Source organism: Numenius arquata, chromosome 4 (assembly GCF_964106895.1).
Source record: "Numenius arquata chromosome 4, bNumArq3.hap1.1, whole genome shotgun sequence".
NCBI lineage: Eukaryota > Metazoa > Chordata > Aves > Charadriiformes > Scolopacidae > Numenius > Numenius arquata.
In genome coordinates, this window is record NC_133579.1 from 23,695,881 (window position 1) to 23,722,726 (window position 26,846).

Sequence of the window (26,846 nt, forward strand, 5' to 3'; positions counted from 1 at the left end):
GCATGCGTCGCTGATGGAGCCGGGCTCCGGGCTGCCGCAGCGCAGGGTAGGGGGCGGCGGGCTGGACCTCGGGGCGGGCTCGGCGGGGGGGTCGCCGGCGCTCTCCGGGGGCCAGTCCCGCCGCAGGAAGCAGCCGCCGCGGCCGGCCGACTTCAAGCTGCAGGTGATCATCATCGGGTCGCGGGGGGTGGGCAAGACCAGCCTGATGGAGCGCTTCACCGACGACACCTTCTGCGAGGCCTGCAAGTCCACCGTGGGTAAGGGGAGCCCGCCGAGCCGCGCCCCGACCCGTCCCGTCCCGTCCCGTCCCGACCTGGGGGAGAGGGGCGTCCTCGCCCCGCTGCTCACCGTGCCCGCCCTGCCGCAGGGCCCGGCCGGGGAAAGACGGTGCTCGGTGTGGCGACCGCCTTCCCTGGCCCCTCTCCCGCCTTCTTCCCCCAAGTGTGGGCCCCCCTGTCGCCACATGCCAGCCCGAGGTTGTCCCCCTCGGGGGCCTCCCAGCCCTCCTTCCCTTCAGGGTGGTCCCCGTCCCCTTCCCGCGTCGCCCCGGGTGGGTTGCTCGGCCCTGTGCCGCTTCGCAGTGGGAAGCCCCCGGGGGTTAAGTGGTGGGGGGAGCCCTTGGTGCCAGGGTGCCCAGCTCTCCATGGAAAGATTGCGGAGGGCCTAGTTATCCTGGCAAGTTTTGAGAAGGTGTCGGGGTATCCTGTTTCAGCCTCGCTAATGACAAACAAAAAGCACAGTTTAAAAAAATAATAAATAAAATTAGGGATGGTTGGTAAAATGGGTTATTGTGCACAAGTCTGAGATGTTTCATGCAGGGGAACAGAAGTGTTTTGGGAGTTGTTAAAAGTTGCACAGTGTGTATACAACATAGTTGATGGGACTTCAGATAGTCTTCCAGACCATAGTCTGATTAACTCCAGGTTGCTGTTACGCCTTCATCAAGAAGCCCTCCATGATGGTAGATGTCAGAAAGTTTAATGTTTTGTTTCTTGAAGCGTAGTAACTCCTGATCACGCTGTGTGTTTTGCTCCTCACACAACTAACTGGAGAGCAACCTCCTAGTTCTTTCTGTAGTGTGCTGTCTTATTCATGGTGTAGTCATCTCTATGAGTCTTGGAGGTAATTTAATGCCTGCTGTCTTTTTAATACACAAATGCGTAAAGGGAAGAAAACAAGCCAGTTAGTCTGCGTTGTTATTAGGAGTCCTATCCTTGGGGTTGAACTCCTGAGTATTGCAGCAAGGCAGTTGTTAAGTCTGTGTCATTGGAAAATATGTCTGCTTGGCTTAATTGTGTAGCTTGGAATGTGAGGAAACTTATAGTATCTGATGGAAAGCCTTTTAGAAGCTGAATTATTGCTATTCAAAACTATCTTCCTGTGACAAAATAATACACAGTTACTCTTACTTTCCTTTTAATGTGTATTTTATCAGTTGTTTCATTCTTTCCTAGGTCCTCTAAAAATCCAAATCTGGTAGTGCAGATTGGCACTGTTAGTGTCAATATATTTTTGTTTTGAAGTTGGAAACTTGACCTTGTAGAAGTTAGAAAGACAGTGGTAGCATAGAGGCATTAAGTGACGTGATGAAGAAATGCTGATGGCTTCTGTGGAAGAACAGATTTAATTAAATGTATGGTACAGGTGAGGAAGTAGAACTAATAGTGGAATGTATTTTTTCTAAATTCTCCAAGTCTATATATTGTTTTGAACTCACGTGCATCTTCTTTGTGTTGACCTACATTAAGGGTTCCTTCAAGGCTGGGCTGCTCTCCGTAGCTGGGGTTAGTTTCCTGGCGTGAATCTTGGGAAGGGAGAGGAGGTACTCTAGAGCCCGGTCCAGACTTCCAGTCTGGTGCCTTGTAAGCAAAACTGATTTGCTAGATGACTGAGATAGTGATTGAAGCAGGGAAGCTTCCTTATCTTAGAAAAGAAACAGGAAATAAATGGTGGTATGCTGCTAGACAGAAGATTATGTAATGTTTGGTGTACAAAGTGTGCCAACATAAAGCAGCATAGGGAAATCAACATGTGCCAAAATACATGTAGAAAGACTTCACAGTAATGGCATTCTTTCAAGGTCCTCTGACTAAACTTGAGAGCTGTTGAGATTCCCCCAGATCTTTTGACTGCTAAATGAAAGAGCTTTTCACAGTCGGCTTGCACCTTCCTGTTTTTGCTCCGTGGAGTAAGAAAAAGTAACCTCTGCTATTTACATTTCATGTAGGTTGAAAATAACCCACACTCTAAAATGACCTGAGGTCAGACTTTGATACACAGTTGAAATCATAAAGCTCTTTCTTTGTCACCACTTACTGTAGAGGTTTTCAAGAATTACAAGTGGTGAATGTTTTGAAACATTGTTGAAAACCCTGTGACTGATCCAGTTTCAGTTATGCAAACAGAATACACCTTGAAAATAAATTTGAAAAGAATATGTAACCAAAAAAAAAAAACAAAAACACCACAATTAAAATTTGCTGTATCTACCTCTTATTAGCAAAGCTGTACTTTAAGTGGAATGCTAAATACATATTTACTCCCTTACCTTTATATTAATGGTCTCAACCTCATGTTTGTATTTTTATACTAAATCAGTGGAAGTATAGGCAAAACAGAACGTTTAGCACCCTAACCTTTTGTATGAAAGTATACAGGCTACTTGGAGGTCTTCTCCAGTAGTGGAAGAATTGTCCAAAGCCTTTGGCTCTCTTCTAGCCCTTAGTGCTGTTTAGGACAATAACACCATGTCATTGAAAAGTGGAGTGTTTCTGCTGAAAATGGGAGGTGTGGATTCAATTTAAAAAGATACAGTATTTTAATGCTAATTTAAGAAGACTACATTGCCAGACTGGTAAAGTAAATTCTATAATAAAAGCACATCAACATGTCTTCAGTCCCATCTCGAAATACTGAAGTTCTTTGAAAGTGTTCAAAAATAACTTGGCAGATTTCAGCGCATTATTCATAACCGCACACGAAGTGCTGTTGATCTAAAATTCTTTTGATGTGTTTATTTTGGGCATTAAATTAGTTGCATAGGATATTGTGTCTACTTAATCTGCTATTTACATAGTACTGAGAATACTCAATATGCTCAAATATTTACTGATTTTTGCATGTGGTTGTCAGATGAGAAATAGATGTTGTTTACAATTTTATGTGCTAGGTCTGAATGTCTGTTCTTACTATTAGGTTATAACTTATTTTTATTACTTGTTTGGGCAAAGAAATTGTTTTTAGAAATGTTCCTCAGTATCTGTGATGATGTAAAATCACTCTTTTCGTGCCAATGTTGAATCCAAAGTAGTTAAGGTAACTTTGTTTTCTATAAGGGAGGAATGCTTATGTGGGGGTAACAATGGCGTCATATTAGCTCTGTCAACAAACATTTTGTATACATATATACAGACACCCTTTTTCCTTTAAAATAAAAATCCCTGATTATGATTTGTTACCTGACCCCCACACACCTGCATTATTCATGCAGGAGCAGAATCCAAAACTATTGCTTGGAGGTTTTTCAGACTCTTGACAATTAAAAACAAGTATGCCAAATTTGTCCTGAAAAAGGATGATCTTTCCAAAGACAGCAGATAAGTACTCATTGCCACATTTGTGAGAAGGTTCAAAGATGGGTGGTGAAGGTGCTTCTTCCCCTTCCTCTCCTCCCTCCCTCCCCTCAAGTAGTTCTTATTTGGAAAGAAATACATCTTAATTCAGATAGTGGTGATGTTATAATTTTATTATTTTTTTTAATGGTGCTATCTCACCCTCTTTTTCATCAGAGTCCCTTTACTTAATAGTCAAAGGCCTCTGTTCTCTTCCCTCCATCTGTCCAACTACTGCTCAGTCTCACGGTTGTCTGTCCTACCTGCATCCACCAAATTTTAGCTCATTCCCCATCTCTCTGCAGTTTTTCTTCCATGACAGATCTACAAAATTCCTATACTCAGCAGTATTTCCCATCCACCCAATTTTGCTGCAGGCATCATGCTTCTCCCTGGGTTTTAATCTCTGAACCTGAGGTTCCTGCTCACCCAAACCTGAGGCCCTGCACTGACTCACCTCTTGGGTGGCTAGCTCACCTGCACCCTCAACTCAAGTTGAGCTCCTTGGCTTTTCTTTTACTTGCTGGCTTAGCTTGTAAAGTTTCTGAGGTCTAGTCTTATCCTTCAGCTCTTTTCCACCAGGTCTGAAAGCATCCCAGGAAAGAGACCTTGCCCTTGATAATACCAGAGGAGTTTGGGTGTCCCACGCAGGCTCATTGCTGGCTGACACACTACAGTGTCCTGGTTTGCAAGCAAAATCGTAGGTAGAGCAGCTCAGCTGAGGTCATAATGGGAAGGTTTGTTGTGGGTCAGGATGGGAATCTTGTGACCTGTGATGTTTCGGACTAATTGTAGCCTGTGGGTTCCAGACCAGTAGCATGCAAATGCACTGTGGTGTAAGATGCCTTTGACTTCACAAAAATGATCTTTGACCTTGTTTCACCTTACTTTGATGTTAGTGTGAAATGGTGTGTAAGTTGGGAAGTCATTAGATTTGCAGAGCTCCGTAGCTTTTACTTCCAAGCAGTCTCTTCCCTATCAGTTCTTTTCAAAATATTCATCTGTCCAAAATGCCTAATGTCCATCAAATAAACAATAGTAATGGTGAAAACTTTAGGTTTATCTTTTATCAGAGCAATCTTAAGTAAGGCAGCTTCTGGTTTTAATATATATACACATATATATGATATATAAAGATATACACATTTATAATTATATGTATGTATGTGTATGTTTGGGGTTTCTGTCACAATTCAAACCCTTTCTTCATTCTCTTTATCCTTAAAAAATGCGGACTAACATAAATGTTAAATTTCATTCCCATAAGGTTCCTGTATGACATAATTATATTAACTTAAAAGGATCAGCATATTCATTTTAAAAGTATCAAACGGTCATTTTTCAGAACTGCCTGTTAAGTTACTCCTCAGTTTTTCAGTTACCCAGTCAGTATTTTTTCTCACAAGCACCGTAAACGTGGTATGTGGCTTACTAACCATTTGAAAAACAATTTTTCAGTAAATCATAATAAAAATTGTGTTTTAAAGACAACTTTAGTTATTTGGTGTAATCTGAGATGAAGAACAATCTACATAAAATTTTCAGAAAAAATTCTGCATCAAGTAGAAAAACATTTATCTCTTTGCTACACTTGTTTGTGCCTGTGGGCTCTTTCTAACAAGTATAATTCATTTTAATTTTTCTGTAAAGATTGTTTTTTCCCTTCCATACGATGGCACTGAAAACTTTGTTTGGGTTGTGAGAGGGAAGAAAGGGTAGAAATAGATTTCTCTTACTTTACCACATCATGACAAAGTAGCAGTAAGATGTCCTTAATTTATACCCAAAACCAGTTCTGTACTCGTACTGAGAAATTTTTCCTGTTGTACAAAAAAAAGGAGGAAAGTTCTGAGCAGTGATAAGTATTTCTGTGAGAATTGATCCTTCTTATCTTTGCATGTCCAGGGTGTTATTACATATCTGTTCTTATATATTGGCTTTTGGGCTAGTGCAGAATAACGTAAATAAAACAAACAAAGCATCTCATTGATGGTGTGCTGCAATTACTTGACAAACTACAAACAGAGGAGAGCAGGAGGCTGGAAATTCACACAGAAAACAATTTTGTCTTACACAAAACCTTAAGATAATTAGGGAGCATGTATGAACCTGCCTTATTTGTCTTCAGTTGTGTAACCATTAGTTGAGGAAGGGAACAGAAGCCTGTGTCCCCTGGCAGCTGCCTTTCAGCTTTAGGAGCAATGTTGTCACCTGTAATTGAGGCTAGAGACTACAGCAACTGAAAGCACCTGGGCCAGTCATTGTTTGCCTCGGATGTGCCAGCTAAGCATATTTTACAGCATTGGGTGTAGTCAGCAATTGTTTTCCATGCATAAACGTTTGAGACCTCATCAGGTGACAAAACTATATTTTGAAATAGGAAGATGTAGTAGGTTGATAATATAAATTATCAAGGTCCAGGAATAGGGTTTTGGGGAGGTATGGAGTTTTTAATTACCAAGAGGTTGTGAAGAAGAGTAAATTTGAAATTGACTTTGTTTTCTTCATGTGTAAACTAGATGCTAAGTTCAGCTGATAGAAATATTCAGGTGCCGGGTTATAGCAACACTACAGAACTGTCAGAGTGCCCTGTAGTCCCCAGTCGGTACATATATGAGAATACGCAAGTAAAACAACAGGCAAAATGAAGAGGCCACTTGAATGGTGTTGAATGTGGAGTTTAGTTTGCAAGGAGAGTGGAATGCAGCTGTCAAACTCAGTCTCTGCTGTGAACAGCTGAGCGTGTCAGGAAGAAAAAAAAAAACAACCACGTAGGGCCTGTGATTCTCGGTTATGGACTTCCTTATTTTTTTCTGGGAGTTGTGAGCTTAAATGTTCATTTAATGAAAACAGTGCATGAACAATGCAGAGTAATTGTGGTTTTAGCTAAACCATAAAATGGAAGGCACAGACTCTTTAGAGAGCCTTTCATCATAAAAATCATGAAGTCTTTGTAAACTTTCTTCATTAGGCTGTCCTTAAACAAGAAAGAGGATTAATATTCCCAGTTGTTAAGATTGCAACTATTTAACAGCATGTAGTGACAGTTTTACAACTTATTTCTTCTGTTACCCCAAAGAGTGGGAAACTTGATACTCAAAACAAAATGATAAATTCAGTCTCATTTTGAAATAGATTCTGCCTTTTTAAAATCTGGATAGTGCTCTTCATCAAATTAATTTGAAGAAAAATTAAACGTAATTTTCCTTTTAGGTCAGGTAGTTGTAGACCAGTAGCTCATTATGTTTTCCTGTTCTGTAATCAGAGGTTTTGAAAATAAATCTTGTTCAAGAAGGCACAGAGAGTATCATTCCTTCCATGCTCCCCTTCCACCTCATTCTGTTTATCAAAATTTTGTGCATGCTTTGAACTTAGTACTGTAAATAGTATCAAAAGCTGACATTTTGTGAAAGGCTTTAGAATTTTACTGTCCACAAGAATGTAAAGAAATTATAACTTCCTCCATTTTCATTGAGTTTGGGAGTACCAAGCATCTGAGATGTTTAGAAGCTGTATATTGGACATCCAAAAATCACTGATGGTTTATTACATCTTCAAAATGTAGTCACTGCGTGTATGTTACCAAATTTTTTCTTTTTTCTTTTTTTTTTTTCCTGTTGTTGGTATATCTGTTTCATTCTGGTCTGTAGCACAGTTGCCAGTTGGGATACGGGTACACTTTTATTTTAGGCAAGCAGTCTCAAATGTCTGCATGTTAATCATTCTAGAATTACACACTGAAGCTTGATGGCCAACCTCCTTTACCTGCCTCTAAAATAATCCCCAAACTGGCTCGTATCTGACTAACACTTAATGCTTCCAAATCTCTTTTTAAAATCTTTAAATTTATAACATGCAGTTTCAAAGAGGCATTTCTGCTTTAGTGTGTTGTGAAATTAACTGCATGTCCTACAGCTTCGATTAAAATAAGATACAATGATTTTGGTGTTTGGTTGTTTTTTTTTCTTGAAACAGTTTTCCTAACCTCCCCCTCTCCCCTGCCATATACCTGTTGCTGTTGCTTGTTTTGCGCCCAAGGCAAGACGGTAGAAATCAGTATCAAAGCTATTGAGCTCCTTTTCATTGGCTTTAGGAGTTTCTGGATAGGTGTAAACATTTTTACTATATTTAGTTACAGGCCAGGACTAACAAAGATGGTTCTTACCTCAAAAAGAACGTGACCTCAGTCATCAATTGTAGCAGAAGTAAGAAAATTTGTCTCTATAATGCTGTCAGATGTCCAAATTAAATAAACTGTCATAGTCTTTGAATTATATGTCTGTTCTAATGGTTAATTAGTATGCAACCTCTGAATTTTTAAACTGATTGTGTTTCTTTAAATGTGGTCTTATTATTTTCCACTGATTGGATTGCTTTGATGCAAATCACTAATAGGCTTCTGAAAATTTAATCTATTGGAATTGATTTTAGTTGGAGGGGAATTTTTTGTGCTCTATTTGCATCTGTTTTCCCAGCTCCTCCTTTAATTTAGTTATCAGGAAATCTTGGCCTCTGAAAGGTCACTCTGCGTTCATTAAGCAAAACAGTTTCCACTTCCTTTTTCTGCCACTGAGGAAAAAAATCCCCAAAACAACAAACCCAACCCAAAACCCAATGAAAAATGAATAGTAAGAAGTTTCTTCGCTATTTGTTTTATTTCTAAATAGGTTCTTTTAGCTTTAAAGGGAGAGGGTAGACGCAGTTGTGTGTGTTTCAGTTTGTGCTTTAGTAGATAACTTAGTTCCTGTTTGGGTTGAGAAATTCATATATTATAATCTGTTCTGGGCTAGACTTAATTTTATTGGATTTCAGTCTCAAGTTTGGAACAGTCTCAAGTTTGGTTCAGTGACAAGATACGTCATCCTCACCAACTTGCCCTTATCTAGAACTTCATTAGTGCTAGTGCACTTCTATTTTGAGTGTCTGTTCTCTTTCTTTTAAGGCTGTTTATTTTTGAAAGGAGTGCAGGCAATTTGCTTAGCTGTGTGTTTAATATACTTTTAAAAACCCTTCTAATTCTACTAGCCCTTTATTTTTTCTGGAAAAAGCATAGTTTCATTTGAGTGCATGTTGTAATACATGTTCTTGTTTGCACGAAGCGTATTTTTAACCTAAAGTTTGTGTGCTGTTAACAAAAACAATGTGATTTGTATAAAATGTTGAAAATACTTAACTAATAATCTTACCTTATACACACCACATAAGTGCTACTGTACTTAATGCCCTGTTTGACATATATCTAACCTGCAGGGAGAGGGTAGCAGCTCATTTGCAGTTTGAAGTGGTAGGGCAAGCTGAATCGGTATATTTTGAAATGCTTAATAGATACAAAATCAGAAACCCAAACCAGAGGCTGAGATCTGTATTTTTGTGCATTTTCCGTTAGTTCTTGTATGTGTATGGGATGTGTGTTTGGTTTCCTAAAAAAATGAAGTTTTTGGATTTCCAGAGAAAAAGGGGGATCAAAGTCTGACATCCAAAATGCACACCTTTAATTCATAAAAAGAGAGGTGGTGGTCTGGATCTACTCATGGTGCGAGTGTTATAATCTTAGAAGAACTCAACGCATTAATTGCTTGTGGTACGTGCAAGCCTGATGTCTGGAGAGGAGGCTGACTTTTTAATGGGAGGGGAGATTGTGAGAAGCATTTCGGTTCCCCTCGCATCACTGACCTGGCAGAGGCCACGCTTCAGTATGGTCATAAGCACATGCACTTGTTGGCTCCACTGGCATGTGTACCTTTGGTTATTCCTTGACAATAAATGAGCCAGCAGGCATTTAAAATGCAAAGTAGGTAGTGTGCAAACCAGCAATGGTTTGCCAGTGTTGTAGCAGCTAAAGAGAGCCTTTTAAAACCCTTTCTTTTTATAAGAAGTGTTGCTCAGATTTAATGCTGTTGTCAACAGTAATTATTGATTCCTCTGTTTTATTGAACTGTATATAAACCCATGACCTCAGTTCAATTTCATAATTAAGGACACAAGGTGCTTAAGTGGCTCGTTTGCATTAGCTGTTGTGGACATCCTTTTAGGGGACACCCGCCATAACTGGAGGCACGCTGCGGGGAAGGGGTTGGTGTAGCTGTGCTAGTAGGGTGTTATGCCAGGGCTAGTAAATCCTGTCTGTCGGCACATACCTTCTAGCGCACTGCTGTTTGTGCAGCTATATAGCTTCGAGATTGGAGCAGCCTCTGGCAGGACTGAACACAGAAGAAATGCACCAGTTTAATAAAGTTGCAGTTTGGGATCTACCTTGAGGGAGTAGTAACTGCGAGGGCTACCAGTATCATTACAAACAGCATGAAACTTGGAAAAGAGGTCTTAGAATTAGGTTTAGCAAGACTGAGAAAGACATATCTTGCTTAGAGCAACTGTAAATTAAGAGTTTGTTGAAGCAAGGATTTTAAAGAATTTATTAAATCTTGCTGGCATCACTACTGTAGTATTACAAAGCAGTTCTTTAAAAAAAAACACACCATTTTCTAAGAGCAGATTTAATATTTTCTCTATCCTGTGCTGATTAGAGATGCTTAAATGAACTGTTCACAGTTATTTTGCTGAAGAATGGGAGTTTGTAGCAGTTGGTCCAAATCTTCTGTTCTACAACTGCAAATATAAGGAACATATAGGACAGGTTTAGCATATGTGAATGGAAAGGTACAGTTGTCTAACTTTCAATGTCATGTGTGACTAATAAGTATTTGTTATCTGTAGTAGTGGAAAGTGTTAGTTTCCTGATTGACTTTCAAAGAATATTAACAGTTTTTCCTCTTGTTTTTAATAGCTGGAGTAATTGTACCTATAGCAAAACTTTTAATTTAGAGATTTTCATTGACCTTAATCAAGCTAAATAATTTGTTTCATTGAACTTTGAACTGGAGATGATACTTGAAGTGGAAAACAAATGATTGTGGTGGTGTTTTAATTGAATTACTAATTTGTGTGTAAACTCAAAGCACTACCTTTGGCAGGTCTATAGTGAAACAAGGTAATGAAACCCGGCAGGCTTAGGAATTTGTTTCTTCGTGTGCAAAAGGAAAGTTGCCAGGTGTTTTTCCTTCAGTATTGGCAGACATGAAGCTTTTGGTATTGCGTTGATGCCTACAGAGCATTACTAATTATAAAGAGCAGTTGAGCAACCTTTGCTTAGTTCTGGCAAGCTGACTTAAGGGTTAAATGGTTCAAAAAGTTCCGTAGAAGAACGCGCTTTTCCAAAACTGCTACTGGTTTGCATTGTTCATTGCAAAATTTAACAGCAGGGGAAATGTTTCATGGTGTGACTTTAAGATGATTAATAGAAAGATCTGCCTTTGAAACAACAGTGTCGTCAACATATTATTTATTTTGACATCATCTTTTTAACAGGTGGGCTTTTTTCTACTTCATTTCATTCATGCATTGTGCCTACTATTACCAGGAAGTCCTGAGATGAAAATTTACTCTCTCCATAGTTCATTATTTATTTTTCCTTTTAAAAAACAACAAAAATTTTAGTTCCTGAAAGACAGCAGTGTATGAACCACATCTGTAAAAGTAAAAATGTTTTGTTGATGGAGTTGGTGAAACTTGCATGAAATTTCTGAGATGGCTTTTAATACACAATTTTGGATCAGAGGCAGTTTAGACTTCTTTTTTTGTTTTATAAGATTTTTTCTTTACACTGCAGAGCTGTATTCTCTCTCTGCTCAGACCAAGCTCCTCTGCCAGTATAACTGTTAGCCTAAGACAAGTATACCCACCTGTATGAGCATCCTCGATTCTTTTTTCTATTTCTGTTTCTGTGGGAGAGAAAAGCGAGAGTTTTTTGTTTGTTTTTTTAACCTGAGTTCTCAGATGAACGGCAAATCATATAGTACATTGTGTAGGAGGTAATGGCAGGATTGGGAAGAGGTAAGAAGGGAGAGGTTTGAAGCGATTTCAGTTAATATTGATTATCTCCTTAGCAAGTAAAGTTGCTGTATTGTTGTAGACAAAGCTGTGATCATTAAGACAATTGTATTTTATAGTTAAAATGCATTTATATAAAGAAAAGGCTTTTAACAGTAGAAATGGATGTGTGTTTCTTTAAAAAAATTCTCATTAATAGAAAAGCAATAATTACTAGAATTCTTATTTCCCACATTTTGGATAGTAAAGCCTAGCTGGATCATTTCACTTCTGCTTTTACGCTAACACAGATGGTCGTTTTTCAAAGTGTAGGAAAATATTTCTTAAAGTTAGGATCAATAAATGCTCTGAAATTTTAATCATTCTAGTATCTTTTCTCAATTTGCATATGAATACTTGAAAATTGCCACTAAAATTGTAGACTGTTTAGTACAGATCAGTTTAGCGCTTTAGCTCCTGTATTACCTGAGAAACCCTACTAGGGTTTGAATGGGGTACATTTTTGCTAAGTGAAGAATAAACATCAAATGTCCTGAATAATTCTCCAAGAATTGGTGAATATGTGTGCTAGATGCTTATAAGGACATAGAGAAGGAGACCAAGTGTCATGGTGATAACCAATACTTTTGTCGCTATGTATTGTGCAACTGCAAGGTGTTTGAAGGGATTTTTGTTTAGGGTAAAGATTATCAGTGATCCTTCCATTTATTTAGTCTATCTGAACAGCAGCAACCTTCTTTGGAAACTAAAAATATCCTTTGCACTTCAATTAGTAAAGTGTATCTAGTTTTTTAAAACTTAGTCCATTTTATTGTCTCATACTAACAACTTTACAGATATAACTATCTTTAAATGCACTTTGAAATGAATGCCAAATAACAACACGTAACTGGTTTTCAGGATGTAAAATGCACTATTTTTTCCCTACCTAAATTTTCAGGAGTTAGAAAAGCTTTGCATAAGAGCCAAGTGTTGTCCTTTCTGTCAAAGTTAAATCCAGTCTTGACTCTGACAATATTGGCAGGGACACTCAGCTTTCACCAAGGGTAGACAGGAGGAAAATGTTTGGGTTTTGTTGGAGAAAATAAAAATCTTTTTTTCCTCTTCACTTTCATCCCGATCCTTGGTATACAATTGTATTTGAAACAGCAAAAGTGTTTCCAACACACTATGCTTCTAAAATTCTGTGTGAGTTTAAGTGTACCAGTCTGAACCATGTTCTTTTGTCTTTTATTTCCCTCTTTTTGATTTAGCACTGTTAGGAGGGATGGTGTTCAGAAGGGAGAACTGAAGCAAAAATCTTCATACAAATGTATACTAAAATGAACAGGTTCACAATCTACAACGCTATGATAATCTAGGACATCTATACCATGAAATATTGTTGTAGTTGAGGTGGTAATCTTTTGTGTCTAGGTATTGTTTGACCATAGTATGTCTTATGTGTTGATTGCCAGCATTATTTTCTTTCTGTATAACAAGGTCTTCATGGTTCTATCTTTGATATTTAGCATGCATTCAAAATGTGGCTGGAGTTTTGAGATGATGGATAAAAGTACCATACAGGTATAAAAGAAATTTTAAAAGTCAAATACCCGCTCTAAATCTAAGCAGTTTGCTAATAAATATTTCCAGGAATTAAGAATGACAGTGCTAACAAACTTCTTCATAAACCAACCACAATTGCAGCACTTGCACTGAACTGCTTTACAGATGCTAAGCATCTAGTCGTGGAAATCAGATGTGCATTGTTCCCAGTTCACAGACAGCAAAACTGATGTGGAGGGATTAGTTTTGCTCCATGCCTCCAGGGCATCTGTGCCAGTTGGAAGTAGAGCAGGCTTGTCCTTGACAGTCAAGGTGAATAGGGGAGAAACAAACATACTGGGTCTGGTTTATGTTGGGTTTACCTGCTGCTGGAAATGTTGCACAAAGTGGAAAGTGTATGTTGTGATGCTGCCAAATTGGATGGCTCACAGACTATATAGCGCTTGTCAAATCCCCATGATGTTTTTGAGGTGACTCATAGTGGTGCAAACTCTTCTGCTTGTTCAGACTGTTACAAGTTAATATTAAAAAAAAAAAAAAAAAAAAATTGCACCCTCATTACTTTTGCTTCTTATTCCTCCTTTTCTGTTTACTGTATTTTATTTATAGGTGTTGATTTTAAAATCAAAACAGTAGAGCTAAGAGGAAAGAAAATTAGATTACAAATCTGGTAAGTAAAACAAATGTGCAACCAGCAGTATGTTTTAATTTTTATGTTCTAGCATGAATTAATATGCCTGTCTAATACTATTAACTGTTATAAGCTGGTTTAGCTCTTATCATGCTCTTTCTCTCCTCCATTCCCACAGGACTTAAGCAAAACCAAATAGCTCTTAGATTTTTGTGAGGGTAAAGGAGGAGGAGAGAGAAAGTTAGAAATAGGACATGGATGTAATTTCTGAAATGTTAATGCATCACAGAGGTTTCAAGCCCCTTTTCCTAGAATGATATCACCTACACAAGAAATAGAATAGGAGTTGTACAAAATCCAAAAAGTGACTGTGCTAAATAGACACTAGAGAAATTACAGTTTGGGGATTTTTTTGTTTTGTTTTGTTTTCTGGACTGTTTTAAACTGACCTTCATTGTAACAGCAATTATAAAACAACTGGGAAGTATTTTCTAAACTGTTTTCCTAAAACTCGGTATAGGCAGTGCTGTTTCTTTGAGACTTTAATAAATAACTTCAAAGTGAAGGGCATTCGAGACTAAGTAAATTATATCTGCTCTAAACAGCACTGAGAAGTAAAATGATCCCATACAAATAAGACTCTACACCTGAACTGATACCGATGTTCTACGATAGAAAGCTCAAAGTCTGAGGAAAGTCAAAGCTTTTCCTTTCTGGAGTAGGTTTCGTGTTCCCTGCTAATGATTCTCCATGTCAATGATTAATACAGTTTTTATTGTTTAGAAATTATTGAACTTAAGAGCTCTTTTGTTTTGCAGAGTAGCGCAATACATTGTTATGAAAGAATAAACCAGCTATGTTCTATACATTAATCTTATATACTACTTTGTAGAAGCTTAGCTTTGGTTTATTAACAGTGCGTGGTGCATAATTGGCATAGTTAAAGTGTTAAAGCTGCTAACAATCCATAGAGGGGAAAAAAGCTCTCAATATACTTGTTACACTTTTGGGATATTCTGGTGGTTTCTCATTCTTAACTACGTGGATGCAGTGAATTCAGCTTACTAACTCCTCTCGGCAGGTCACCATCAACTCTGTTTGTCACACCATGTGTCTGTCTTGCTTCCCTCTGAGTTAACTGCTGCTTCATCTTTGGTATCATCAGTCACCTAACACTTGAATGTTAGTGGCATGTCTTCATCCATCATCTGTCCCTGTTTGGAAACCTGTGACCACAAGGCTGGCAGTTGAGCCAGCAATTGTTAGCCAGGGTCTGCTGGAGCTGACAGAGGTAACAAAAAATTCTGATATGGAGATGCTACTGTACACCTGGTATGAATTCTTGTTATGAAATGTGCTAAGCTTATCAAACAATTTCTTCATGTTGGATAAATACTTTATAGGAGAGATGTTTTGTTGGAAAAGAGATGTTTAAACCATTATTTTCCACATATTGAGAATATGCTAGTAGGATACAGGAAACTTTTAAAACTAAAGATTGATAGGTTGCTAAAATGTTAACCGTTACTCCTGTGCAAAGCCCTGCTAATAAAATGGTGGAGAAGACCCAATGTAAGGAGATAGTATTTTAAAATATGGTAAAATCCAGGAACACAACATCCTGCTCCTAAGTGTCACTTTCTCTCCAACAGTGGCTGTTAAAATGCTGTTCTTATTTAGACCCTTAAAGCTGTCTTGGCATACCTCTAATTTTTTGGACAAGCAATTAGATAACCACTTCTTTTGCTATTTTATCCTGAACTATGTTGTGTATGTTGTTGGGCCAATTTATAAACTCATTATCATAGAATCACAGAATCATAGAATCTTTTTGGTTAGAAAAGACCCTTAAGATCATTGAGTCCAACTGTAAACCTAACACTGCCAAGTCCACCACTAAACCATGTCCCTCAGCACCACATCTACATGTCTTTTAAATTCCTCCAAGGAAGTGACTCAACCACTTCCCTGGGCAGCCTGTTCCAATACTTGACAACCATTTTGGTGGAGAAATTTTTCCTAATATCCAATCTAAACTTCCCCTGGCACAACTTGAGGCCATTTCCTCTTGTCCTATTGCCTGTTACTTGGGAGAAGAGACCGACCCTCACCTCCCTCCAACCTTTCAGGTGGTTGTAGAGAGCGATAACATCTTCCCTCAGCCACCTTTTTTCGAGGCTAAACAAGCCCAGTTCCCTCAGCCACTCCTTATTGTACCTTCGACTGTTAGATTAAAAGAGGAAAGCAGTTTACCAAGTTAAACACTTGGAAGTTTAAAAATACAGACTTAAGCTGCATGGCTGATCCTAAGTGAGTCTCCTTTCCTACTTACACAGAGACAGGATGAAGGTTGCTTCATACTTCCTGGTAGTCTTATCTACAATGATTACAGTAACTTTACTAAGAAAAAACTATTTTATTTGGTGAACAGATAATTTCTAAAGTTTATGCTGTTCTGTTTTCTTAAAATGCCTGAGTTTAGGTTTTGAAGCATTAAAGTTTGATTATTTTTTTCTTTTTGGTCATTTGATTCTACTTCAAAAATCAAACAAGAACAGTTTAAAAAGAAAGTTTAACTTTGGTGTTTTATGGTCATTTGACCTGTCTCCACTGACCACCCTATCAGCAGACTGTTCTCCACAGACCTCTACTACTTGAATTTATGAAAAAGCAGCAGTACTATGTTGGCTATATTGAGCAATTAGGTGTGCAAGACATGCTTTTGAAAGCAGCTTTCACACCTGCGGCTGTTTGTGGAGTAGTACACAAATTGGACTTGTCTCCCGTATTCCTTTCACAATGTCATACTGTGAGCTGAGGATCACAGAGGCATCTGTGGTCTGTCACCTCTAGCTTACCTGTTCCTATCCGATCCCTGCTACCTCCCAGTACCTCTTCCCTCAGGAAACAATCTCCTGCTCCTTAGATTACAAAATGGTAGAGCAGCAGTGAGGAGGCAGAGTAGTGTCCATCTTCTCTGTGCCACCTGGAACACCAGTAGTGCCTCTTGGGCTGCCAGAAGTAGTCGATAGATTACATCAGCTGCTACATTGCAGTTCTTGGCTGACAGAAGCTCACCCGTTCTGTGAGACGTGATGTGTACGTGCAGCTCAGGCCCTGGGGTGAAGTCACCAGAATTACTGGTAGGGTGAGTGTCCAAGTGAATCCGAGCATCTGTGAATCAGTGCGTTTACAAAGCTTGAAAACTAGACCAAATAATCCGAAACCCACTCTGGTGCTTTGAAGCATAGGTGTGCCAGGAGTTGCTCAGCAGGACATCAGGGTGTCTGACTGTCCCCTCTTACCTGCGTAGTCCGGACACTCAGCTGACACAAGCAGCAGTCGCTGTGGCTTCCTCTCTGAAAGGACCTGGTTACGGGAACCTGTGATGGCCTGCCGCTGCACCCAGTTCCCTGCTCTCCCCAAAAGGGCTCTCTGATATTTCTACAGGTTTAAATGCCCAAGGAAGCCAGTGACTTGGCAAGAAAACAGACTGATTTGCTTCTGAAGGTTGTTTAAATTGGTGCTTTCTTATAAAAAGTTTACCTTCTGCCAGCTCAGCATTTTCTAATGGACTTAGAAAATCTCTGGGGTGAGGAGTAGTCTGAGGAAAAGATCACCTGTTCTGAAATATAACAGAATGTAGTTCCTTCAATTCAGTACCTCTGAAATAAATTATTTCCTATAATAAAAGATTTTAAATATATTTGTGGGTTTTATGGAGGAAAAAGATCAGCTTAACAAGTAGAATTAACCTCTAAAATGATTTAAAAACATTTTAAAAAATATTGCCTATAGGTTCCATAAAAGCACAGAGCATGTGAAAGTGTTAAATTAGTGTTAAATTTTTATGTATGTTTAAAAATATTTTCCTTTCTATTGCCACTTCACACCACTACTCATAAAAAATTAATTTAACTTCAGAGCCAAAGACAGTTTTGAGTCTATGTGTTTGTTTCAAGCAACTGTTTTAGATAGACACAGAGAATATTCACGTAAAACAAAAATTATCCAAACTTATTTTAATTAAGATCAACTGTATTTGTATTGTATTTTATGCAGTGTGAAATAGTGAGAATATGACAAGTCAACACTTGAAAATGGGCTTTGTGTGGGTTTTGTATTTCCTTTTGTTTGGTGTAATGTTTGTATTTTTGGAGTGATGTCTAGTTTCTGTTTTGGAAGCAGATAAACAGAGTCAAGCAACGGCGTATTATTGCAGATTATAGATGGTCAAAGAGTCGTACGCTGTAGATTTCTGATGACAATTTAGAAATACCAGTGTTTTCCATTGGAACAATTTTTTTCTTTTTAAATCAATAAAAGAAAACTGCCTTTAGCATGAAAAAAGTGATCTGTTGTATCTTTTTCAGTGATGCCAAATAATTGATCAAGTTGTAGTAATTTATTAGTTGGACTTCTGGAGTTTCAATTAAATTGAACTGACTTATTCTATTATGTCAATTCTGACCAGACCAAATGAAGAACTAGCAGCACTTAGTATCACTTCTGAAATTCATGAAGTTGTGTACTGTTAGCCCCGTTAAATAATGCTCGTCTCTTCTTCCAGCTTTCCACTGGTGCTTCAATAGCTATCCTTATTAAAATACTCCAGCTGCAGGAGTGTAATACATCGATGAAAATAGTAAAACAAACTAAATTGCTCCAGCACTGCACGTGAAAAGAAGGATATGCTTTTAATATTAGCTCTGCATTAGGGGTTGTCACTTTTCCCTCAATATTGGAAGAATTTACTGCACATTTTCATGAAAAAGAAGATAACACCTGTTAGTGAGATTTTCCGTGTGAAAGATCAGCTTGATACTCTTCTCAAACTACAGCTTATTTAGGTAGCTTGGGGTTGCATTCTAAACTTACTTACTGCAGAAATAGTTTTCCAATTTTCACCTTACTATTTGAAGGCTAGTACAATGTTAATGTAATGTTAAAGACTGCAAATTCAGCTTATTTTCTTCCAGTTTTCAGCTGAAGCAAGGACTAGAATATGGTGCTTACAATCACAAACCTGTTGACTGGTTTCATTTAAACTTGCTGTGGCAGTAGAGGCATTGGTTGTGTGAGGTGTGAGCAAGTTCATGATTTAAAGCAAAGCAGAGAAAGTCAGCCATAATCCACTGTAATTAGCACGACTGGCAGGTGACAGTCAGTGGCCATCTGGCCATTTAACGTACATAGTGGGCATCCAGGCTACCCATGGGTGTTTTAAACTGGCCACAGCATGTGGTGAGTCTTGGTTAGCCAGCAAGCCAGACTGCGAGTTGTGTTTTATTTTGGTGAATGACCTACACAGTGCAGGACCTCAGGGTACAGAGAGGAGCAGCAGCCTGGGAATGCTAGAAAATGTTAAAGAGCCTGATGGTGGTGTGGGGTGAGGGGAAGCTGATAGCACCAGCTAGACTTGGAGGTAGAGCACTCAGCAGCCTAGGGGAAATGTGGAGTTGGAGACAGCTGGAGTGGCAGAGTGTGATGGTGCATAGTTGGCTCCATTGCCTACCCCTAGGCTTATCCAGTGTGTGGATTACTGTCTTCAGAGACAGTATTGGAACGTTAGTATGTTTATTTCCCCTCTGTTTTTCCTAATGTATGAACTGAGTGATCTGGTACCCTGAGAGCCCCTCTGTGATGGGAGTTGCTAAAGGTCCTTAGCTCTGACCTGAAGGCAAAGCCAGGTGACTCTGAAGTGGCCTTTTTATTTCTGGGTTCTGATAGGGGCACACAGAAGAGAGGGAAGACTGGCCAGCAAAAAAGCACGACTTTTTCCATTATTCTGGCCAAAGCTAGAATTGATGCATTCTTCCACTTCAGGTATGCCCTTCCACCTGCCGTCTAGTTATGTCTGCTCAGAACAATGGAACTAAAGGGATCCCATCCTTAATACGCTTGATCAGTCGGCTGGATTAGCAACAGATGGCAGGGGCTGCTCTACAAGGTCATAATTCTGAGAAGTCTGTTCATAAACACTAAAGCAATGTTATCCATATGTGGAAAATCAACGGTTTGTACTAGAATTTTTTAATTTTTCATGGAGTCAATGTCCAAAGGACCTTTCAAAAACTAAATCTGACCATAGCAAAGAAGTAATGGAGAGAAAGTAGAGTTACTTGATCTGAGTAATATTTACATTTGTAATTTCAGCTGCCAGAACTTGTATTACTTTAATAAAAATGCCTCATTACTGATAAGAAAGCAACCAATTAACCATCTAAAATTGGTCTGAAATACTACTAGAGCTTGACCTTACTGAAACAGGCTACCTGTTTTCACTTTCTGTAGGGTCCCAAAGATCTGTAGGAATGTAATTCTGAAGTTCTGAGTAGAGAATGGGGTTTGAATAAAAATAAAATAAAAATGGATGTGATAAGAACTTGTTCTCTTTTGCCCCATATTGCAATGCCATTGGCTTGCGGTGAAGTAGTAGTCAATATTTTTCCACAGACTATGAAGCAGAGCTTTCAAATATTTTTCTAGTGGACACTGCTTTGCTTTGTGAAATCACTAGCAAAGATTTGTAGCTATCAAGTACACTTGTGGCAATTTCAGGAGAAAGTTAAGTACTTCACTTCTAAATCTGCTTAGTTAAAATTCTTAAAGATGTTGTGAAGAACAAGATAGGTTTGTGACAATTTATGCTACTGCTTGTTGTGCATAGACTTCAAAAATTAATTTGTTGGGACAATCAATGTGGCATTTTGTGAACATGGCTTTTTTTTGGTAACAAGTGTTTTGGGTCTCCATTGTTAATCTCATTCCCAAATTCATCATTCCTCCTCCTTTTGTCTAAAATGTGATTGCGGAAGAGAGTTCCTTTTGAACTTTTGAGTCCCAACACACATGTGCATATTTTCCCCTATCCACTCTTAATTTTGGTCCATCTTCTGACTTGCTCTGACAGTGAAATTTCATAAGTGTCCATTGACTCTGGGGGCTGAACTCAAGCAGCAAATGCTTGATCACTTCGGAGTACTGTATAACTTACTTTCCAGTTGCGATACCAGTCCCATTTTAAGATTTAGGGTGTGCACCAGGTTTTTTTTTTTTTAGTATAACTGCCAAAAGTCTCCCATAAGCAGGTTTGATTATATGATTGAAAACAGTTCACAGGTTTTCATGGTTCAGTAAAAAATAAGCCTTGTGTCTCATCTGCTTTGGAATATAAGCCGTAGCTAGTACAGGTGATGTGGTGTCATTGCTAGAAAATAGTCTCCAGTGTAAATGCACCCTGTCTGAAATACCTGCAATGCTGAAAGTGAGAATGGAAATGTTATTTGAAAACCTCAGATTAGGAGATGTAAGCGTGAGAGCCAGGTTTCTACTTTCAAAAGCCGTACCATATGGTGGTTGCTGACTCTTTCATTCACATCTGCCAGTGGCTTCTGCATTAGTTTTAGAACCATGGCTGAATTGCCGTGATTCATCCAAAAAGGCTCTGAAAGCTCGAATCATAATGATCAATGCATTGCTCATTTTATAGTTGGGTGTCCGGCTGTGTTTGATAAGCATGTGTCCATTTCTTTTTACATTTTTTTTTTCAGGGCTATAAAAAACAAACAAACAAACAAAAACCACCCACAAACAAAACCCAACCAAACCCCACAACACAAAACCAGCTTCATCTGCTGGTACGTTTTCATTGGACAGCTTCATTCTCAGACACGTGTACAACTGTTTGGTGGCCTTTCTTGGTGAAGTTAGTATGGGATAAATAGTCCTGATACAAAAACTTTTTATGATTGAAAGTACTGCTCCATTTTTTTTTGCCTGAAATTCACATATATAGAAGGAAATGTTCAATATAGAGTGTCTAATGAGTGTGGGATTGTTTTTATTAAAATGTAAACAAAGTTATTCTGCGCTTTACAAATTGGTGAAATATTTGTGCCGATGTTTGCTGCTGCTTCTTAGGGACACAGCAGGTCAGGAGAGATTCAACAGCATTACCTCAGCTTATTACAGAAGTGCCAAGGGAATTATTTTGGTGTATGATATCACCAAGAAGGAAACATTTGACGATTTACCAAAATGGATGAAAATGATTGATAAGGTAGGCATTAAGTATTTTTTTTCACATTCTTTTTTAAGAAGCATTTTTTATCCTCAAAGGTACTCTGTAGGGCTTCTTTGATAAAGGATTACTAAACTAATGCCAAATAATTTTCACTGGATTCTTTTAGCCGGGATTTAACATTAATGTGGTTTTGTTGTAAAATGGTTGTCTGTTCCTGCTTCCTTGAACTAGAATTGTCCCAGTTAGAATCGTCAGTGGAAATCTGTAACATTACACGTTTACCTGTGCACTGGGGCAGAAAAAAAAAAGTGGTTTATTTTCTGTCTGTGAAATAAGATCATTTTGTTCATTCTTAGTCATGTTTTAAAAGCAATTTAAAAATTTAAGTAGAAAAGTTTTGAAATAATGTTCGGGAAGAACTTTTACATATAAACTGTGTAGTTGTTGTTCCTTATTTAGTAGAGGAATTACCCTCTTTTAATATTGTGTTGACATTACAAAATCTTACGTTTCTAGGTTTAGTTAATTAAAAGTGTTTCAATTGCAGTATGCGTCAGAAGATGCAGAGCTTCTATTAGTTGGAAATAAACTGGACTGTGAAGTTGATCGAGAGATTACTCGGCAGCAGGGAGAAAAGGTAAGAATAGGTCTAACCAAATCCTTTGTTGCTGTTGGAAGCAAAAGTGCTCTGGCATTGGTGCTGGTGGTCCATGGCTACTCTTGTTCAGACTGTTAGACCTAAGGAGCATATTGAGAGTGGTGGTGTTCTGTCAAAATCCATATGGTATTTACTTACTTCTATAGAATTTGCAGCTATATGCGTTCCTGCTGGAGCAGTATGTCTTTGCTCTAGAGAAAGAATAAACTACAAGTTGGCTAACAGTACCCATAGTGCAGGGGTTAATCCTTCTTGGGCTCTGAAAGAGGATGTAGTGAAGACTTGAATCACAAATGGAGATACCTCTACTCCGGACATCTTTGTGAGCCTTCTTCCAGGCATTTGCTTTTCAGTAATATTTTAGGAGAGGCAATGTCTCTGCTTGATTACTTGGCTCACTTTTATCTTTATGTTTCTTTTGTTCTTTTCCAACTCCAAAAGTGTTAAGGAACCCGACGAGAATATGTATTAGCATAACACTCATGGCACCACCTTGATTGGGGTGCTATCAGCATGGGCATACACAAACGTTTTCCTTCAGCTACCCATCATGCATTTGGAAGTAAAGCATTTTGTGTTAGAGTGTTGAGGATAATTCTTACATCTGGACTTCCCTTTTCTGCATTTTATAATAAGATTGAGATTAACTTTTCTGAAAAGTTCTGACTTTTTGGCAATCTGCAGCAATCCACATCAACCGGACATGAATTTCTCAGATTTAAGTCTTGAAAAATGCAGCACGCTTTTCCAGTAAGCCAATTTTAAGTGAAAATTAGCTGTATGCGGCAATGTTTGCTGTACATTAGAGATTCAGGTTTATTAATTGAATTAATTTCAGTCAGATTTGGAGAAAGTTGTGGGGTTTTTTTAAAGGTTTTATGGGGAGTGTATATTTGCTGTTTGTTGCTGTTCATGCATATCTTCATGTAGTTATTTTATTTTCTCTTTTATCAGTTTGCACAGCAAATAACTGGGATGCGGTTCTGTGAAGCAAGTGCCAAGGATAATTTTAATGTGGATGAAATATTTCTAAAACTTGTTGATGACATTCTGAAAAAGGTACAATATTCAGGTGGTAATTCCTCTGACCACATAAATGGTCAATGTTTAAATAATAACTGCAGGCACTTGTTGGGAGGACATAGGAGATGAGTGCACAGAGTCAGGTGAAATTTTTGGTTAATATGTAGCGGGCAGGATGTAGTTCACAGGCTCTGCTGAATGCTTCAGTTAATAAATACTGCTGTTGAATTTGGTAAACATCTGCTCCTATTTGCTGTACTTCCTCTTTCGTATAACTTCACTGTATATCAACAACTGACTGTACATTTGCCTGCTTTCATTTGTGGGCAGTTCTCTCATAATTTGTTATAATTGGTTTAGGAAGTGGCTTTATTTCAACAACGTCTTCTAACCTTCTTCTGAAAGAAATTCGTAACACGTCTTACTAAAACGTATAGTTCAGTGATAAGAGCCAAAAGATCCTCAAATGGAGGCTTTGGCTGAGAGTGAACTCTTGAAACGAGCTTTGTGCTGAGTCCTACGCAGATGACTGTTTACAGGTGATTTTTCTTTTCTTTAAGATGCCACTGGATGTTATAAGAAATGAGTTGTCCAACAGTATCCTGTCCCTGCAACCAGAGCCAGAAATCCCACCAGAACTGCCTCCTCCAAGGCCACATGTCCGTTGCTGTTGACTTGTTACTCCATACAGAGTGAAAAGTAGGAGCGGGAGGGTAAAGGAAGTATCTGTACTACTCTGCACTACAATCATTTGGCAGTTTCTTGTTGCACTTTGTTATTCGAGTCAGAGCTACACACTAACTTGTAAATATGCAAATATGCAATCCTGTGTAGGATTCAGCTATAACATTTAATTATTACCCCTCTCCCTCACAATGATGTTTCATTCATTGCCCCAGTGTTATAAATACTGTACAGTCGGTGGGAATTTACCACGCTTCCAGTCGAGGAGGAGGAGAAATTAAATCTATACCTATTCTTGACATAAATGTTGTAATAGTTCTTGTTATTATAAACAGGCAGGCAGAAGCTCTTCTGGTATGAAGATAAGTATATGGTGCTTTGCTAACTATTTTAAAGACAAATTTTTTAAAAACAGAGGACTTTATGTACAAAGCTTCCATAATCAACATTATGTTTCCTTTTAATGTAGTGAAAACATTTTTGGCTGTAGAATCCTCTGCTGACTGGATTTATTGAAAAGCTAAGTTTAATTTTTGGCAGTCTTTTATTTATTTCGATTAATGCTGCACCCTTTCTTTGTATACCAAGATATCACATCTGGTGCAGATCTAAGATTGCACTCTGAAATAGCATATATAATTTTCTGCATAAGCATAAACTTGGTTGCAAGAATCATTAAGTTTTCAATAAAAGAATGAAGATATATTCAAGCTCTAAAAGAAAGTATAAAAAGCAATGCTGCTGTCCTAGACAAATTCTTAAAAAAAAAATAAATTAAGATGATACATTTTCCTGTGTTAAGGAATATATGTGTATTTGTCTGGACATCTGTAGGGTTGGGGGGAAGGGAACCTAAGGTAAAATTATTTTCTTTCCTAATGATGGAAATTATTCCCATCAAGCGAATACTGTGTTAGGTTTTTGTCTGATAATGAATTTGTGAATTATATCTTTGGTATATCTTTTATTAAAATGCACTGTTTAGTTTAGCTGTGGTAAATCAGTAGTTACATATTTGAATAACTTGGTGTGTCCTGAATGTTGTGGTATTGAAAAACATTGTGGTCTTTCTAAACTAATGAAGTGCAAATAAAATTTTGTATTTATGAATGACAATGGAACTGCACCTGTTATTAGAATGGCAAGTATCAAATGATGGGTAAAAAGGTATAATCTGGAATATGGAACAACACTTGTTTTAATTTTGTTATGATTTAATTTTCAGTTTGACAGTTCCTGTAGGTGTAGTTAGAAGAGCAGCAGATGTTAGTTGTTCACCTTGATCACTGCTCGGTTGGAAGAGCAGCTGATGACCTAGCCCAGCTGATATCTTCAAATAGCATGTGACTGCTTGTCATGCTATCTTAGCAAGTGGTCGCCAAACTATTAATTACACTGACAACGCAAGTATGAACCAGTCCTTGTCACACTACAGCTTCTCGACTTCTCATTCTCTGGTGCTGGAACCCATTTTGTCACTTTTGCCACTTGTTTAGCCAGAACACTGGCACTGACCAGTAAGGTATACCACTGACTTAAGCAGCTTCCCTCTGTTTTCTGGAAGCAAAAAAGACACAACAAACTGTTAACATAAAAAAAAAAAAAAAAAAAAAGAGCCCATGTTTCACAGAGTAAGCTCTGACATTCTGAATACAATACCATGCAGGTCTTTAGCATTACCTGGGTTTCAACTGACAAATTAAGGAAGCATGGTTGATATTTGTGCTTATGTCTTCTGCCACCTTGTGCCTAAAAGGTTTGCTTTTTTTACATGGTAAACTTACAGTTTACTATCATATTGGTAAGGTAAAATCAATTTCTAAAGCACTTGTCGGACTTCTGATGGTACTGTGGGCAGTAGCGGGGAAGGGAAAATTATGGAAAATGAGTTTTAACTTGACAACCATTTTATTTTAGTTGATTTGTTTTTATTTGTACTTAGAAACTTGTGATTTTTTTCCTGCAGTTTTTGAATTTAATAAAAATTAAGAAATTTGACTTAGATACACTTTCTTGTAATTCTGTGCTGTTTGTATATAGGTAGATTGGAATCACAGTCTCTTGTACCAAGAATTAAAAAGTATTGCATTTAAGAAAGACATATTTATGTAAGAATGCTTGAATGTATTTGATTATTCATTGGAAATCATAAAAAGTTCAGGAAACCTGTTTACTCATTATACTATGAGACTGAAAAGGGCTTTGCCTCCTAATTTTATCTCTGCAACCTTTGTACAAGTCAAAAAAAGTTCATTTATGCCCTAGCAGGCAGTTACAGTGTGGTGCGGAAAGATGGGTGGGAAAAAAAAGTTATTCTTGCTGCTATGTTGCCTCATGTGGAAGTTCAGCTGTCAGCCCAACCCTTCTTGACATCTAATGATGGACTGTTTGAATGGTCTGCACAACCACTGAGAGATCACGGGATGAAAGAAAGGGAAGATGAGCACGAGCTGCAGCTGTAAGTCTGTTCTAACTTGTGTTGTTCTTTCAGAGCCCTGGTTAAGGGTAGCCCATTCCCACTCTTCGGGGTGTGGGGAGGAGATTGTTTCCTTCTAATACCAAGCCCAACATGCTTTACCACTAAACTCATCAGATGCTATGAGATTGCCTAGTCCCTGGCGATTTCTTCATGATGGAGAAAATACACAGGGGTGTCTCTGATAAGCGAGCATGGCATGCGGAAACCACAGGAGTGCCAGAAACAGGATAGTAACATCTGCTCCAAAGTAGCGGTGGTTTCTTAACTTTCGTGAAGTAATGGTAACTAGAGCATGGCCA

General features: G+C 38.3%; 1 protein-coding gene across 1 annotated transcript; it reads left to right on the top strand.

Annotated features, from left to right (window-relative positions):
- Positions 1-26,075, top strand: RAB12 (RAB12, member RAS oncogene family). Its single transcript, XM_074146281.1, has 6 exons — positions 1-257; positions 13,656-13,716; positions 21,601-21,739; positions 22,251-22,340; positions 23,316-23,420; positions 23,945-26,075. The coding sequence occupies exons 1-6, from the start codon at positions 14-16 to the stop codon at positions 24,056-24,058; spliced, it is 753 nt and encodes a 250-aa protein (XP_074002382.1). The 5' UTR covers positions 1-13; the 3' UTR covers positions 24,059-26,075.
- The last annotated feature ends 771 nt before the right edge of the window (positions 26,076-26,846 follow it).